The 18,594-nt window shown below is 45.5% G+C and overlaps 1 protein-coding gene across 1 annotated transcript in view; it reads left to right on the top strand.

The window, feature by feature from the left end:
- The first annotated feature begins 1,521 nt into the window (after positions 1–1,521).
- Positions 1,522–18,594, top strand: part of efna3b (ephrin-A3b) — a 61,116-nt gene continuing 44,043 nt past the window's right edge. The window contains exons 1-2 of the mRNA XM_030103017.1: positions 1,522–1,565; positions 1,624–1,750. Coding sequence (XP_029958877.1) covers positions 1,641–1,750 — 110 coding nt within the window. The 5' untranslated portion in view covers positions 1,522–1,565; positions 1,624–1,640. The remainder of the gene's footprint in view (positions 1,566–1,623; positions 1,751–18,594) is intronic.

Raw genomic sequence — 18,594 nt, forward strand, 5'->3', positions numbered from 1 at the left:
CGGGAGCCGTTTTCAAAAAGTGGCTTTAGCGTTATCTCCAACTCCGAGCATCGTTGTTGTGTACACAGACCACCAAAAACGCAGCAAACCTTCCCCGTTCTCACTTGAAAACGTTGTGGTCTAAATGGGACCAGGTGGCATTGATACTGGAGGCAAATTTACGATTGTAAAGTTAATTTCCACATTCCAAATAATAAAAAAAACAAACGATGTTTTAGGTAGCCCCCCTCTTAGGAATTGTCTGGATGCGCCCCTGTATCCTCATGAGGAGAATGAAAAATGCACGCGGACCCTCAGAGTGCTTTTTAATGCGCGGCAGCTATAAGAGGATTGCAGATGATAATAGCACTGTATTAGACTGACTTATAGTGTCTGGGGATCCCGGGAAGGAGGGGCGGGGGGGGGGGGGGGGGGGGGGGGGGGGCACTCTGGGCTTCAGGTGGTCGACAGAGAAATTCAGAGCTTTCTACTTTTGCACCATCAGTGGAGGTGGAATAGTTGATGGGAGAGAGAGAGAGAGAGAGAGAGAGAGAGAGAGAGAGAGAGAGAGAGAGAGAGAGAGAGAGAGAGAGAGAGAGAGAGAGAGAGAGAGGAACTTGAAGACACAGTGATGCCTGATGTGCTGCTGCAACTCGGCCACAATATTGGAGGAATGCGCTTTTGTCGCTCGCAGGGGGGTGGAGTTAGAAAGTGAACGAGTGCTGCCTACCAAACAGAGAGAGAGAGAGAGAGAGAGAGAGAGAGAGAGGGAGGAGGAGAGAGAGAGAGGGAGAGGGAGAGACGTGTGGGCAGGCTGCTCACCGTGAACGATGGTTGTCGGAAAGAGTGTTGAGGACCTCATGAAACTGGCCGGGTGAACCGCCTCAGCAGCGGCGCGCGTGCTGCGTCTCCCGGATCCTTTGGAGCGGAGAAAGAAAAAAAAAAAAGCAAAGAAAGAAACTGCAGCAGATCACAACTGTTAAAACCAGAAGAGGACTAATTCATTGTCTTTATCTTTTTTTTTTTAAATCCTTTCTTATTTTTGTAGTCCTTTTAACACCCTCCCCTCTTTTTTTATTTTTTTTAATTTTTTTTTTTTATTTTTATAATATTAATCCGTTTGCACGTCTCCTAACTCCTGGAGTGTTTGATGCAGAGAGGAGCAGCGCCCCCCCGCCTGGACCCTGCTGCACCGCCTCCCCGCGCTCCTCTGGCCGCCTCACCGGCTCTACTTCTCGGTGAGGAGAGAGCGAGGGGAGCCGCTGATACGGACCACAAACCAGCCCCTGTGTGAAGCCCCGGGATTTGTTGGGGAGGGAGGGAGGAGGAGGAGGAGGAGGAGGAGGAGGTTCGCAGTGTCTGGTTTACGGGGAAGAAGAAAGGAGGAGGATGGAGGGGGTGGGGGTGCCCGGTCACTTCACGCCACAATAGACTTTTAACAACACTTATTAAGTCCGTCCGGAGAAGCGTTTGAGTGCATGCATGAGGCTTCTTGTGTTGACCCCCCCCCTGTCCCGTGTGTCCGCCAGGCGTTCGCTGGGATGTTTGAGCCGCGCTGCCTGGTGGGGTGAAGGACCGAGAGAGAGGCCGGAGAGACCCGGAGGAGAGACCCGGGGGAGAGAGGAGGAGGAGGAGGAGGAGGAGGAGGAGGAGGAGGGAGCATGGCTCTGATAGTGCTCTCTCTCTGGGTGCTAACGAGTCTCACCTGGGCCAACCCGCTCCAGGTGTCCGCCAACAGACACTCCGTTTACTGGAACAGCTCGAACATACAGTAAGACCCCCAGCACTGCTTCATTCTATGCTTTGAGTGTGTGTGTGTGTGTGTGTGTGTGTGGGTGATTTCTTTTGATCTGTGTATCCTCCACCTGTTCAAGGGAAGTAAAATGTCCTGGTGTGCTCTCTCAGCTGTCAGCTTCAGGCCATCACACTTGAGTTCTGATCTTGGATTGAATATGAATCTGAACACTTCTCAACATCTGTATTTAAAATTAGAAATAATTTCGATGCGCAAAGTAAAGGAACTGCAGGCCTGTCACGTCTCTCGGCGTGGTAAAAGCTATTTTTGAGTTGGGGACTGTTCAGTCAGCCCCCCGCTGTGTAGCCAAGCTCGCTCCAATCCATCCTTTCAGCACCTTTTGTTGCACAACTGGTCAGACATATTTAGTTTCTGTTCCTTCTCCCCACCACCAATCACAGCTTGGAACAATTTTCTCCTTTCTACCTTCAACCGGAGGAGCAGGGGGGAAATAGAGGAGACTCACACGTGATTCCCTCGCCTTCCCATCCCTCTCTCAGTCTTTCAGGGCTCCTTCCCGCTGTCTTCTCCTCTATCTGGTTCAATTAGGAGCACTTCTTCATCCTGACCCCATTGTGTTGTAGCAGTGTCACTATTCAATCTCTCCTTCTCGCTCTCGCCAGCTTGCTCTCTCCCTCTATCCCTCCATAACCCCCTTTCTTGTTTACACTCAGTCCGTTGGCCTTTTTGTTATCCTCCTAATCCTTCGCTCCTCGCCCCTATCTTGATTCAAGTGAAAAAGCGTTTTTTCCCCCCCTACACTCTCACTCTCTCTCTCTCTCTCTCTCTCTCTCTCTCTCTTTTTTTCAAAGCTGCCTTTTTAATACTGTCCTCCTGAGTCCATGGCTTTGCTACTGGATTCAGTCTGCTGCAACACTCTTGAGCTTATCTCTCCTGGTACAAGTCACAGTAGTAGTCATATGTTCTACCAGGCCCAAGATGTTGCGCCATTTTTCCTCATCTGTACGTCAGCGTTTAAGGAAATTACCGTCACTGTGTTGCAAACACAGACAAAAAAAAGTTAATTTAAGACTGAAAACCAGACGTGACATGAAATACCGAGTCATTTTACCGAGCTATGTGATATTCCGTATTCGCCCTTTCTGAACAAGGTCACAAGTACGCAAGAGCGCATGTCACACATTAACACACACCTACCCTTCCGTTCTCCATCTTGAAGTGGCTCCTGTCTTTGCTCGAGATGGATCTCTGATGCCGGGTGCCCCTCAGAACATCCCAGCGTGTGGTATTTACCTCTCAGACAGAATTTACCGGGCTCCCAGATGAATGGCGACGTATTGTTTTGACGGTTCTTATTAAAGGCATAAAGAACATGAAAGCGCTGTTGTTTTTACGCGGGGAGGATGAATGAGTCTGTTCGCCTGTAACTCCAGGCCAGTGTTTTGGTTTACAGCATGAAATAAAACTATGAGGGGGGGAACCAAATTCGTACTTCACAGGAGAATAAAATACTGCATAAAGTCACAGATGTGGAAAAAAGATAGCTGTTTGTGATACTATATTGAAAAAATTTGTGAAAATTTTCCCTCACATTTAAAAAAAAAACTAATATTCCATACACAGCCGCTAATTAATCATTTTGTCTGGTTTTCTTTGCAAACGTCCACTTTTAGGATAATCATTTTCAATTTTTACGCTTTCTTCGGCTATACTAATTTGATAATACATGCTAATGTTATTCCACCTTTGCTTTTCATATAAGAGCCAGAAGTTGATTTAGGTAAAACGGGAGAGGAAAAAACCCTCAAAGGCACAAAGGCAGGGAGAGATGTGCTCCCTGGACCTCGCCGCAATCAGCTCATCGTAATTTGAGCTGCGCTAACCTTGTTGGAGTGCATATTTATTTAAATAATTTGTCGGTTAATTTTTCGCCGCGCCTTCAGAGTGCGGCTGTGTTCATTCCAGCGTCTGGGGCGGCGTAACCTTTAACCCCGCCGCCCTGCGGAGCCCAGCAGTCGCTCTCCTCTCTCTCAGCACGTTCACTGCCAATACTGTTCTCATCCCAGTGGCGGAATCTTCCCTGCCCCTGCAGTGTGAGTGTTCGTGTGTGTCTTTTATAAAAGGCTGTGGTTAATTAAAGAACACACTGCATCTCGGCGGACCTGCCTCATCCCTGATCTTCCCATCTCTGACTCTCTCTCTCTCTTTCTCACCATACACATGGCACTGTGAAACAAGTGAGAGGAGACAGGGTTTTCTTTTTCTTTATTGACATAGACAAAGGGACCAGGACGTTAAAGGCTCACGAACGGCAGGGCGACCTGCCGAATACACTCCTGCAAATGTGCTCCCCAGTTCAGATTCTAATCCTGGCGTTTATTTTAATTTCTGCTGTCAACAGCACCGCGTCCAACGTTTGTAGGGTTTGGCTGGCGTGTCTCTCGCCGTTGGCGCTCGGCCTCCACGGAGTTTCTCTAACTTGCAGTGTAGTGTGGAGGTTTAGAAGGCCAATAATAAGCTGTAGTATAGCTGTCAGTTTGAGTGGTAAACACATTGTAAAGCCCCAGGACCCTGCAGTTTCTCAAACAGCTTCTGACCCCGAGCCACTCATCAACCACGAGAGACAGGCTGAGACTGTTACCAAGGATTAACTACTACTACTACACACACACACACACACGCGCTCGCAATCATACGTACATGCTAGCACTCCCACATCTTGGAGAATGCGTCTACATACGTGCATTACTGCAGTGCACTTCTTTGAACTTACAGAGGAAAGATCGTTTTCTGCGTATTTGTCTTGTACAAAGGCTGTTGCCACTGCCTATCAGTCACTTGTCTCTGATATCCCTTGGCATGAATGTGTGTCTAGTAGTGTGCGTGTGGAAAACTCAGTGTGTGTGTCTGTGTGTGTGTGTGTGTTTGTGTGTATTTGCCCTGCTACAGATGTCTCTGTTCATTGATGGGTGACCGAAACAAAAACAAATCCATCAGTCCGTTAAATCACACATTATCTTCCACCACCTGGCAATTAACCACCGCTGTGAGTGCGAGTGTGAGCGTGAGAGTGTGTGTGTGTGTGTGTGTGTGTGTGTGTGTGTGGGTATACATGTGTATGTGTGTAATTTAATAACGCAGCAGTTAACTGATTTGCATAATAGATATCTGGTGATATCTCTTAATTTATCAGTTGTATATTTTGCAAGTGATTGGGCTGCAAATAAACAAACACGTCTCTGGGTGTTGCGTGTGCGTGCACGTCCGTGTGCGCGTGCGTTTATATATGACATTGTCACCTCTAAGCACGCCACCAGAATGAAGCCAGCTGTCGCAGGCAGAAGTGGCACCTGGTATAGATGCACATGCACATGTGTTGTAATCGACGCTGAGGTGCAACTTGTTTTATATTCATCCGGCTCGTCAAAGTGCACAAAGACACGTCACGCAAGGCGAGAGAGAAATAAAGCCAGAATATGAGGCGAGAGACACAGTGAGAGATAAATACTACGGGGCTAAGAGTGCGAAGGGAGGCAGGCAGGAGGAATACAGATGGACTTTGTGTCGTATTATAATAGAGCGGGAGGAGGAGGGTCATCGTAATGATGGTAATAATGCTCGGCCAGTGCCGCGATCCACGCTCTGAGCTCTTACTCACGGCGTCGTGTGCGTGTACATGAGAGAAATGAAGAGGGAAACGGAGACGTAGAAGAGCGGATTAAACAGGGCAATCAAGAATCCCCCTGACAGCAGCACAAACCTATCTGTCTCCCAGCCCCACTTAGAACAACAATATTTACATTTATGAATATCTGTACAAAGAAGAGTATTACTCACTATCACAAGTGTGTGTGTGTGCGTGCATCCATTTTTGATATGCATGTCAGCCTCCAATGCGAAGTCTGTTGACACACATTTGCAACAATCCCTCACGTTGGAGCTCGGGGAAAATCTGAACTGTTAAACAGACACAGCGATCCGATTACTCATAAGTAACAGATAATAAGGCCACGTAGTGTACAGGTGAATGGATCCTGGCTTGTGGCTGTGAGGGTGTGTGTGTGTATGTGAGCGTGTGTGTGCTGTGCACACTCCCTCTCAGAGACGTCATTAATTAAAAGCAATAGGGAACACCTTTGTGATGGATGGCTTCTGTTTGCATAATAAGATCTCGCGGTCTTCTCTCTGCCGGTCGCTCTCTCATTTGTATATGTGTCTTCAGGAGTAAATACTCTAATGCTATTGGACAGGTATTGTCTGGTAGGTAAGAAAAGCTTTCAGGGACTTCCAAGGGAAAGGCAAAGAATTGAATTATGTTGTTGTTTTCGATCATTTCTTTTGCTTTGCGGCTGAGCTACGTTCCAGAAGTCTTGAATTCACTCTTGGATTGGAGGTATTTTGGGAACCGTGTGGTTTAATGTAAATATTGTAAGAGTCTTTCTCTGTTGAAGTAACTTGGACTAAATCTTTGTATTCTGCTGCTCTGCTCTTCAGTCTTATTTCGCTTCACCTCACCCACTCTCTCTCTCTTTTTGTTAAACCCCCCTCCGTCGTCCTCCACGCTTTGACACTTTGAGATTTTGACCACCTCTCATGTATCAATCTCACAACGGGCATTCTTGCAGATCTTATTTACGCTCCGACACATAACACTCATTGATCTTGTGAAAAAAAAAAAAGACGAGCCCGCCCTGTTTTTCTGCACCTCCATTGGCTCTTTCATTTCCTCAGACGCTGTCTCGCTTACGTGATTGGCGAATCGGAAACATCGCTGTGGCAGTCCGGTCTTGATGTTGGCTGGCCGTGCTGGCTCAGCCCCGACTCAGATGCTAACTGGGTGCTGCAATGGTTTGGAGCCATTAGGAGCTGCTTCATAGGGATTTCACAGGTGTAATTCTGTTAAGACTCATCTTATGTGATTCAGGCGGTTCTGATTAAACCTGACTCTTAGTGAGGGTTTTATAGCTATGAACGCCTGCTGTAGGATTGGTATCGATTTAAGTGACTGCTGATCCCCTTCTGGTAGATCGGTGGTTAACACCAATGCTTTGTAGACTGTATTTATTCTGCCTTTTGGAGCTCTTGTTAAAATCACTATCTCAGTACATTTTACTTCCTACGTAAACTGAGAGACCAAAACCTAACCTCCTTTTAGAAAGAGCACCCACATCCCAGCATGATCTGCTGCCGGTCGGGGTGTACTCAGCATATCTGAGACCTTGACCAGATAATCTTCATAAAGCACGTTATTGCAGATAAAATACAATAGATGCAAAAAATAGCATCACAGCTAGTGCTTCTGCTGGTTGAGGGTTTATTTTTGGTTGTCAACCTCCAGGGAGGTGGAGGTGTAACGTGTTGGGCTGCAGCAAATTCACAAGCAAAGAGGAATCCACATGAACGCTCTGCGCTTGCAGAGCTCCTCAGTGTTCTCTCTGCATTTCCACAAAGGTTTTTTTTTTATTATTTTTTTTTTTAACAGAATAACATATTAAAGACAGAAAATATGACTCAGCAGAAATGTGTATGAATATGACTGAAATGTATTTTATAGCTGAGAAAGACTTGTCTTGTATGAAAAAATATTTTTTCTTCTGTATAAGAATGCTCATTAAATGTTAACATGCTTTTGTTGAAAGATGCTCTTTCCTGACTGGAGGTGTTCAGTTTTCTCTCCTGGACTCATCATGCGTGTCATTCGGAAAAAGCCTCAAGGATAATATATGCAAGACCAATGTTTTGATGATACGATATAGATTTACTTGAAATATGTCTTAGTCAAGGCTTTGGACAGATGATTTATGAAGTTCATCATGCAACCAAAGCCAAGGGAAAAAAAAAAAAAACATATGAACAAAATGTGTTTAATAGCTCTGGCCTCACAAGGTCGTAGGTTTGAATCCAGACCGTCTCTGCTGAGTTTGCATATTCTCCATGCATGCGAGGTTCACTGATGGCCACAATGTGTAAATATATGTCTGTATATCTGTGTTTGTCCTTCGTTCCCTCCGTTCTCAGCAGGATAAAGCGGTATTGGAGATGAATGAATGGAAATGTGTCAGAGTTTAAAATTAGCTGTTTGAATCCAGTCGCTTTGTTTGAGTGCCTTTCGAAGTTGGCATCCGTTGGATCAACAATTTAGATCAACAAAATGACTTTTCGAAGGTCTTGGCCGCGGTTATCCCTCCATCGCCTGGCGACCCTGAACAGATAAAGCAGTATTGAAGATGGATGGATGGGAAATGACTTTTCTCATATGGATGTGGACGAAATGCGTGTTATTTGATTGGTTCGAAATGATCGATAATACATCATTTTGAAACAGATGGTTTAGTTCAGACAAAGAAGAAATAGGTCAATGGGTTTGGTTTATAATGTGTCTTTACTGGTAATTCCAGCCTTGTGCCAGCAGTCAGGCTGGACTGTCTAAATTACCCAGAGCTGTGACTGAGTGTGAGAACGATTGCTTCTCTTGCTCTTTTCGGCGTCGAGGCCGTTGTGTAGTCGCTCCGAAGTGCTGTCTGCACGGTCTGAGGATGATTAAAAGCCCCTCTCAGGTGTTCTGACAAGGTGAGCCTGCGTTGCTCAATTAACTTTCCAAAACCAATAATCCTACAACCACGCACTTTTGGTTTGGGCCAGGTGTGCACAGCTGTGAAAATGGGGCTCGCTCCAAATGTGCTACAAATGATTTTTTTTTTTTCCCCGCATTCCTTCTTCTGCCGCTGTCCACGCTCGCTCCATCAAGCCGCGCAGATAGCTGCAGAGTGCTGCTAGCAGTGGAAAGACTTTCATAGAAAAGACGGGGGATTGCAGCCAAAATTGGAATCTGAAACCCGGCCAGGAATGGAAGGCTCTATCTATTTTTTGTTTTACCTCTACGTCACGTCTTCGGAATCACAGTCACTCTGTATTCATCCTCAATTAAAAAAATAAAGACTCCTCATTGTATTTTCTTGAGGCGACTAATTAATCTGCTCTTCAAGCGACTGCTTCCACACCCCCCCTTCTGCGGCGTAGCCTCTCTTCTGAAAATGTCAAACTAGACATAATTTATAAAGCGTCGTCGGTTTTTGCTGACACAGCAACTTTCAAGACTTTTCAGAATTATGGGCGATTGTACTAAAACGGTGTATTTCACACCGTCGTGTGGGACCACGGCGCTTTTTTTTTCAGCAGATTAACACCCATTTTCAAATCAAGCAGTCTGATTGCTGTGTGACACATGAGATGGTTTGTTCAAACACACACCGCTGATTCCGTCTCTTGCAGCCTGTGTGTGTTCTGCTGCCTTACCTGCAGGTCATTTCAGGACACCATCCATACGAGCAGAGCTGGAGCACAGTGAGAAAATAAAGAGCTTTGTATGTAAGACAGTGACAGTAAAGAGACAGTAAACCGGATTATTCAGGGATCGTCTGGAATGTACACTTAAATAGATTATGACAATTCACCCACAGAAATGATGGCGGGAGCCGTGCGGCGTTTCTGGGGCTGAGAGTTAAAATGGTACCATCGCAGGCAGACGGATTGTCTTTTCTCTTGACGGACAAATGATTGAGTGACCGTCTTCTGTTGTTATCCGGACAGTTTAGGCAAAATGTGGGGCAAAAACAAGAACTTATCTTTCCCACCCATGTGTTAAATTTGAACAAATTGTCCACAGAGAACAAACCCCACAGTGATAGGCTGGAGGCAGTACACACACACACACACACACACACACACACACACACACACACACACACAAACACACACACATACACATAGAGAGAGCTGATGTTGTTGTTGATATTAACATTATTCTCTGAGCCGATGCCTAAGCTCCAGCAGTGTAATCAGGTGCTAATAACAAGGCTGTGATGTTTACAAGCTGTTTCAAAGCGCTTTATATATCGGTGTGAGTCTGTCTGTGTGTACGTTAGCATTCTCCATGTGATGTCGACTCCCTTCCCCGCCAGCGCTCCTGGGGCTTTGTGGGGGGACTAATAATGACTGTCAGCGCACACGAATACGCACGCGCGCACACACACACACACACACACACACACACACACACACACACACACACCAGATGCTCATACGGCGTGCGAGCGCGTGCGACGTTGCTAATGATAGCGGTGTAGCTGCAGTCTGAGGCCATATGCTGAGCCTGATCACAGCAGAGCGGAGCGGTCCGGCGGTAATGAACTCTACAGACATGACAATTAGTAATCCCCCCACATAAAGACAATACAGTCTCAGGTGAAAGTCAGCAGCGGGGCTGAAGTGGCGCTCACTGTTGGGCCCCGAGTGTGAATGTTGTCCGTCACAATGTAAACAATATGAGATCCCACTTGTGTTTTCTTCAGATTTGTCGTGGATTCAGCTCCTGCATCAGAGTGTTGGTGGCGAAGGCTTGATTCGCCATTCAAACGGGAAAAACGGGCAAAACAGCCGGCCGCTTCAACAAAACTGCAGAAAGACACAGAATTATGCTTATTTCATTCACGGAGAGCGCACAGCCGGAGAGGGAGAGAGAGTCTTTAATTGAGGTTTTATCCATTTAAGCTGTCACTAAGAGGCCAGCGCGGAAACCTTTTAACCACTCTCCTCTCAGTAATGACACAAATCAGAGAGGAAATGTGTTTGTGTCTCAGCTTGGGTGTGAACGCGTGTGTGTGTGTGTTCGCGCGTGCGCGCGCGTGTGAAGCAGGAGGGTAATTATGCGGAAATTGGGAAATGGCTAAGTGAATTATGACCTTGTTCCAGCAGAAGGCTTTAATCAGTCCGAGCCAGGCCAGTGAGGGAGGCGGGAGCGTCGTCTGCCGGCGCTCCCAGCTCCCAGTCTGAGGGGGTGAGGAGGTGAGGGGTCAGCCGGTGTGATGACGGGGTCACCGGACAGCAGTCTGACTGTCACTTCCAGTGCAACCGTCTTACCCAAATAACACTGAAGTTTATAAAAGGAGTAATTAATAAAAAAAGAAAATACCACAGCTGTGACCTTGTTTTCTGGTGCTTCAGTTATTCATTCATATCTGCAATTTTTATTAGAAAAAATATTCAAAATCCTAAAGGATTATCACAATTCTAACTTGTTGTCTATTTTAAGAATATGTTGACTGAAGGATACACGTGGAGGTATTCACACAGAGACTGCAACTATGACTTATTTATAGCGAGAAAATGTTAATCTGTGTAAATTTATTGATGTTCACAATCTGGCGTCTTTCTGTCACCTGTGATTTTTTTTTCTCACAAGCTCAAAATACTTTGTTTCATTAAAAAATGATAAAATGTTGAATAAGTAAGAGTCAGAGTAAGAGAGTGTTTACTCAACAGAAGGACGTATTTTCTGTTATTTCCTTGTCGCAGTTTTTTTTTTTTTTTTTTGTATTTTGTGATTGTTGCACAAACTTCAACACTTCCAAACAACTTACGTCAACAGATATGTTTGTTTTTTAAATGTGTGGCACAACAGACACTTGTGAGTGTGATAGATAAGCCTCGGTAAAGAACTACTGCTTGGTACGTGCGTGCATTTGCATTTATTTACTTGTTTGCATCTGGAGGAAGTCTACCGCGGGATCCGTTCTCTGCGTAAATGAGGTTGAACTGAAATTAAAGTTAAGTCGGGAGGGAAGCTGTGGATTATAGCGTTAACTTTTACACAGCAGTAGGAATGTTTCCTCTTTGCATTTGGCGAATCGCATTTTATGTTTGAGCATAAATGCACAAACAGTCTGCGAACTTTATGGTTTTTACTGAGTTAGTTTATCTGTCAATGAGCAAAGAGGAGGAGCAGAAACAGATCCCAAACAGACATGCAAAATAAAGAAATAAACTGGTAATCTGCGAAACACATGCATGAGCAGGGTGAGCTCAGAGTGGTCATGTTGCTTGTAAAATTAAACAAAAAAAGCCTTGAATGTTGCTGTTTGTGTGTGAAGTGTGTGTGCTAGTCCATGGATGAAAAGCTCTGGATGTGCCACTGTGTGTGTGTGTGTGTGTGTGTGTGTGTGTGTGTGTGTGTGTGTGTGTGTGTGTGTGTGTGTACAGAGCCTCTGCTGTCTATTTCTGCCAATGCTGGATCGATGGTGTCCCACAGACACTGTTCTCCAGGATGTTTCAGGATGTTCCTTCTCTCTCTCTCTCTCTCTCATACTCTCTCTCTCTCTCTCTCTCTCTCTCTCTCTCTCTCTCTGACTTCCTCTTCCTCACTCGGCCTCTTGGCATCGCCTCCTCTTTTCCTCATTGTCCTCCTCTGCATCGCCGTACAACTCTCAAGTCTCTCCTCAGATCAGAAAATGAGCTCTCAGTCTGAGTGTGTACAAGGGTGTGTGTGTGTGTGTGTGTGTGTGTGTCTTCTGAGCGATCCTTACTGCTTCTTTAAGGGGGATTCCTCTTCTCGTCTTCACATCCCCCGTTTGTGTTCGAGCGCTGAATGCAGATACAACGCTGCAACTTCCCACTTATTCTGCAGGAGGTTTCACTGAGCGTCACAGTTTGAATCGACTCTTTACTCTCGTGCTGCACATCTGGTTGAATTTCCGAATTTCTCATTGTGAGATATTGTTGATATTGTTGGTCCATTGGCAATAAAAACCTCTGATGCTGGTTGGATGCTTTAATCGGGAATATCTGATGTGTGTTTATGTGTCGTCTGTCATCTTATTTTAATCAGTCGACATTTACAGTTCCAACAAAATCTGTTCTGAGAATGTTTGTTTTTACGTTAGTTTTACTATAAAATCTTTACTGATTTTTACTGGTCAATGTCAACAGATTCTTTCAGTTGCTGCTCCCACCCTGAAGTCCTCGGGTGTCCTCCAAGGGGGCCGCACCCCACAGTTTGAAAACCTCAGATAAATATTGAGGATTTTGTGAATTTGCAGAGGATTTAAGTGAACGCTACACGTGTAGTAATCCATGCTCCTGTAAGATCTTTCCTCTTTGAACGCTTCATGTGTTTTTACGCCACAGAACCACATTTTTAACAAAACAAATTATTTAAATTTACTATGATGGAAAATTAGGAAGTGCTTCAATACAGTTAACAATCTGATGTGAGAGGAAGTGAGCTGTTTTTGCTCAATAAAGTCCTCCTGTGAATTTACTCATTTTGCAGTTTTACTTCTGAATGAAATATTTTTGTATTATTTGTGACTTGAGGGACAAAAGTACCATATCATACAACATTTGTATACAACTTTGTTGTTTTAAACTGCATTTTCAATATTGTAAAATGTTGGTCAGATGTAATTTGGTAGAGATGAGACATTGGTCTTGATTCTCCAGCTCTCCAGAGATACGTCGATCAATACATTTGTCAGGTGTGCATGAACTGTGCGCACCTGCTGAACATTATATCACGGAGCCATCAGTAGATATGGTGACTGAATGGAAAAGTCAATTATTACAGGAATCTATTGGAAAAATTCTCATACTGTCACAGCGGTAAAAATCTATTACTTCTATCGAGCAGCGCAGTCAATGGTTTTCATCAAGAAAGGAACATTTTGATGATGTTTGGTAGACATTGTGTGCATCTGTCCATCAGTGTCTGTGACGTGTCGTCTGTGCTCTCTGAACATCCATGTTTTTTTTTTTGTGGTTGTTGTGTTTTTAATGCATTCACAAGCCGCGTCTTTGTGCGCGCATGTGGCTGCACTCGGCAGAGTGAACGGTTGTCGTTGGAGGGAGATAGTCGGGATAGCTGAGAGCCTCGCGGTGCTGGCTGGCCTCCGTGCAAAACGCCCACGCTGTCTGTAGGCTCCACTCGCTGCTCCTACGCTTTGAGGTGCGGGATTGTGCCGCTGCCGCCGTAGTAAAGGCTGCATATGAATGAGTGTTTACTATCTCCCTCAGCCAAGTTCCCCGTCCTGCTCTGACTATCGCGCTTTTAATGAAAGCGGCAAAGTCCAGGGCGGCCGCTGGAGGTGGATACACGCACCGTCTGTATTTCACTTCCACAATGGGGAGGGGAGGGAGGAATGGTGGCGGGTTGGGGGGGGGGGGGGGGGGGGGGGGGGGGGGGGTGAATGGAGGATGTTGGGGTAGCAGGGCTGCTGTTGTAATGAATGTACAGCAGTTAAAAAGAATTCTGTGTCACTTCCCGAGAGAGAGAGAGAAAAATAAAGGTGGTGGGAGGGGGGAGGGGGGAGGAGATGTTGTAAAATAGGATGTGCTGTGTGTTGATGGAGTTCTTCGCATCCAGGCAAACTCTCCACCCATTCCTGTGTGTGTGTGAGTGTGTGTGTGTGTGTGTGTGTGTGTGTTTGGTGGCAGGGTGCAGAGAGAAAGAGAAGGGATGCGAATGCCCCACAGCCTACAAGCCTACCACCCACACACATTACCCACATGTATTAGACACATACATATGCATACTTCTCATTTTCCTCCTCCTCTCCCTCTCTCTATCTCACCCTTCTGTCTTATCACCTCCATGCACACGCACACACCGCACACACACACACACACACACACACACACACACACACACACACACACACACACACACATAAATGTACGAATGCACGTGCAGGGAAAACTCGTTTCACAGGGACAATCGCTGTCATTACCTCCCACAGATTCCTCAGGGGAGTACATTGTTATTTTCTCCCAGCCCTGATCAAATAAAATGAGAAGAAAGCAAGAGAACACGTTTCCCTACACAGCGACTTATAGAAAAAAAAGCACGCCATACCATCTTTTCTGTTAGATTGTGATTGAATAAAGCAGAGGGATGCCACCCGTTTGCCCACTGGCTGTGTGTGTGTGTGTGTTGTAAATTCCTGCTCACATCGAGCACGTTGAGTGCTTTGGCCCCTTGTGGTGATCAGCAAATCCCGGCATATGTATTGAATCGTGCATCGCTATTTTCTATCAGTGCAGATAATCAGCGTCTCCACGCCACCCTCCGCTCGGGTTGGATCGGGCTGCAGAGATGGGAAAGAAGAAGCAAAGACGACCAGTTTAACTCTGCAGCATCCATATCTGTTGGCTTCTGTTGTTGGAAAAAAAAAAGTAAAAAGACAGAGAGGGAACAGAACAAGAAAGACGAGATGGAGGAAAAAAAAAATCATTGATGGAGGGCGAAGGGGAAGGAGGGGAGGGCGCCGAAGAATAGAGAAAGGAAGGCCTTGCAGAACAGTACTGCCAAAACCGAGGTCAATTGTGATGAAAATGGCCGTTCACATGACCACAATAGCGGCTGAGTGACAGCACTAAAGCGGCATGGACGGGCTTATCCTGATCACTCAGGGCCTTGACTGGGGAAATCACAATGCCCTGGAGATCTGTCCTTTTTGGGCTTGGAGGATCACAGAGCGCCCACGGTCCCAAGCCTTGGCCCTGAAACGTCCCTGACATTACCATATCAATGCTGCCCTGGCCATTCCGCCGAGGAGCGGGTCGGCTGGCGATGCTGCCTCCCGGTTAGCATCACCCTGTGCCTCCGCAAGGCTATTGAGGAGGGTGTCAATGCTAACTCAATACTGAGTGTGAATGGGAAGAAGTGGAAGCTCGCTCCTGTAGCGTGAACCCATGTCTGCGATGCATTCAGGCCACTGCTGGAGCGTCTATGAGTCACTGCGTCTCTCTCTCTCTCTCTCTCTTTGGCTTTATCTCTCTGGCCCAGTCTATTTTTTGCACATTATTGGTTGTTCCTATTCACATATTTTGGGCTTCAGCACTTTATTTCTTGCCAACTGAAATGTGTACAGAATATCGAAGGCTTGAAAAACTCACAAACTGGCGTGGAAGGCTTGTTCAGCTCAGACCACAGCTTTTGATTTGGCTCCTGATTTTTATCAATTTGAGGCTTGATTTTTTTTTTATTAATGAATGAAATGGCTGCTATCCATGAGTGTGAAATCTGTCTCTCTACTTTAGTGTAAAACAAGTTTTTTGTTTGGAAACCTCCTGCTAAAATTGCACTTTTAGAAGTCATCTGACAGTCCTGACGAAAGGCTGTTGTGTTTTTTTTTGTTTGATTTTTTGGAAAACGATTATCAGTTGATCAATAAATGTTACTTCTTATTTCTTTATTTTTGAGAGAAATTGTAGTTTGTGCCAGCGCTTTTCCTCATCAGTCGCCAAGTTTTTGTACAAAGCTTTTTTTTTAAATTTATTTAAAAATTTGTAGCAATTATTATTATCATGATTCAGAGAAACCATTTACTTTATTGGATTGCTTCAACAAAATTTAACTGCGTAGTGACATACGTAGCAAAAATATATGATTTCAGTCTCCGCAGGTCAAACAGCGTTTTAATTTTGACTTCTTGCGTTTTGCCAGTGTTTTCTATTTATTTATATGGGATTTCAAGTGGAAACATCTGCTTCAGATTATTAAGGTATATAATTAAGAATGAGGAATGAGATGAAATATATCCGATTATATTAGATGGTTATTTGTCTTGTGGGAAATCTAATTTGAAATATTCAGCGGATATCAATGTGGCAGGATTGATCAGACATGGTGACGGATATGTTGACGGCGTTCCTTCACCCTCGTCTTTGTCGGCTAATTTGGTTAGCCATCGAAGATAGAGTTCTTTAGCAATTTTATTGGTTCGGTTATACTTTTTATTGATCCTGTCATTCACCACACTCGCTCTGATCACGGTGGCATAAACAGCAATGCAGCAACAAAACCAATGCGAAGAATGAACCAGAAGTAGAAGTGGTTTGATGTCTTCACTGCCAGACTGTGAGTACATCTGCCAAAGCACTTATGAGAATTATATGACAGCTAATTTAATGAAACCTGCCAATTATACGTGGATAATTTAATTCCACATGCATGCGCTTGTTTTTTTGTCTAACCTTGAAATAACTTCAATAATAAAGCAATTTCACCTGATACCCGATTTTAGTATCTGTGTAATGATTGATTATTTTATGTTATTACTGATGATTAGAGTTTGAACTTCAAGGCACTGGATGTTTGGTCCACTTATGGACTTTGTTTTGAGTTTTCTTCTTTTTTTTTTTTCGTTTCCGAAGTGCTTATCTGCTTCATTACCTCTCAACAACACTCTGCACGTCACTTGAAATACACACTGAATAACGAAGAGCGTGTGGTGTGAGAGCAGGTTACAGCCTTCCTGTGTTGCGAGGATGTTATATCACATGACACTCACAGCATATGGCCTTTTATATCATTATAATGGCATTAGAGATAACAGACAGTAAGAGTACAAGCCACAATGTAGTGTTAACCTGATTATTACGCAACAGGGAGGAAATGGATGATCTGGAGAAGAAGGGCTGGTTTTTAAATGATGCAGAAGAGATGGAGAACGAGAGAGTGAGAGAGGAAGCGAGGAGGGAAGTGTAAAATCGATGGACGTAAAGTAAAGGAGTGGAAGCTAAGAGGGCGATGAAGAGAGGAAGATGAGGAAGACAGGTGAGATATTGGTCGTATGGCTTCTTGCTCTGTCATTGGAAATCAGAGCCGTGGGGCAGGATGCTGTTTGATTTGCTGTTCTTGTTTTATTCTGTCAGTCAGACGCGCGCGCACACACCTACAGAGATGGCCTCCGGTCTGTCGCCGAGTATCGGCAGAGAGCTGAGGGGTTATCATGCGTCGTCAGGTGCCAGACCGACTCCTGGTAGCAGGTTTGTCATTTGTAATTAGAGAGAAACGGAGAGCCGGCTTGTTTTTTCTCGCCTCCCTCTCGGCTGTTCTGTGGCTGACGGCTGTCTCTGGGTATCGACAGACAAGTGACGGGATACACGCACACACAAACATACACACACACACCCAAATACATGCACTGACACACGTCTGATGGGCCAAGTTTGATTCCATTAAGTGGAGTTTGTCAGTTAGTCAGTGGAGTGTTGGGGTGAATGCTGATGGCCCGACGCCGAATCCCACGCAGCGAAACGGGATCTGAAGCCGCCCGTTCAGACGCTCGCCGCTCTGAGGGTGACTGAGCAGTGGCAGGCCCAACTACGACTATTTTATGTCAGTCACATACGCACACACACTCACACACGGCCTATCTGGTGTTGTATGGCTATGTGGTCACGGTCCGTGCAGCTCTGAGTTCTGGTCACGGTTAAAAAGGCTTCCTTCTTGGGAGGAAGAGGGGGGGGAGGCGGCGAGCGGAGTCTTAAGACGGGAGCGGGAGATGGGGGGAATAAGACGAGTGGGAGATAATAGGAGAGGGCTAACAGTGGGGGTGGAGGGCTGGGATGGACCAAAGACGGAGTGAAAAGGGGAAGATAGAGGCTGAAGGTGGGTTTTCTGAGTCTGAAAGCCTGCGTGCCTCCATTCCTGCGCCATTGATGTATTCTAATGCTAAGTGTGTAATGCTGGGCCTCGACTGGTCTCTGGGAAAGACGAGCCTTTGATAGGCACAACCAAGCTCTGGGTTAGATCCCTCGCATGCCATTCATATGCATATCTGTGTGCGTGTGTGTGTGTGTGCATGTACAAACTGTTTTTTTTTTTTTTTTTTTTTTTTAGCCATTTAAGTAACTGTTTTTTGGCTGTTTGTGCCAGTGTTAGATTGGTTTAATTTGCATATCAATGCGAGCATGTTTCAGCCTGTTTTGAGCATCACACACCCTAATCCCAAATTAGCCCCTGGGACCACGCTGGTGGATGTTTTTATGATCTGGCATCCTATGATTGCGTGTGTGTGTGTGTGTGTGTGTGTGTGTGTGTTTTGGTGTTTTGTATGGAGAACATGGATGGGTCTGTGTGTCGCTGTGCGGTGTGACGGACCACATCTGATCACGTAATTGGCCGTCTGCAAGGTGAGGGCAGAGAGCAGAATCTCAAAGCTGACTATCTCCAACCAACCTGCGCAGGAGCCATGGCGCTGGATATTGTGTGTGTGTGTGTGTGTGTGTGTGTGTAGCAT

The sequence above is a fragment of the Salarias fasciatus genome, chromosome 11 (assembly GCF_902148845.1).
Source record: "Salarias fasciatus chromosome 11, fSalaFa1.1, whole genome shotgun sequence".
Classification (NCBI taxonomy): Eukaryota; Metazoa; Chordata; class Actinopteri; order Blenniiformes; family Blenniidae; genus Salarias; species Salarias fasciatus.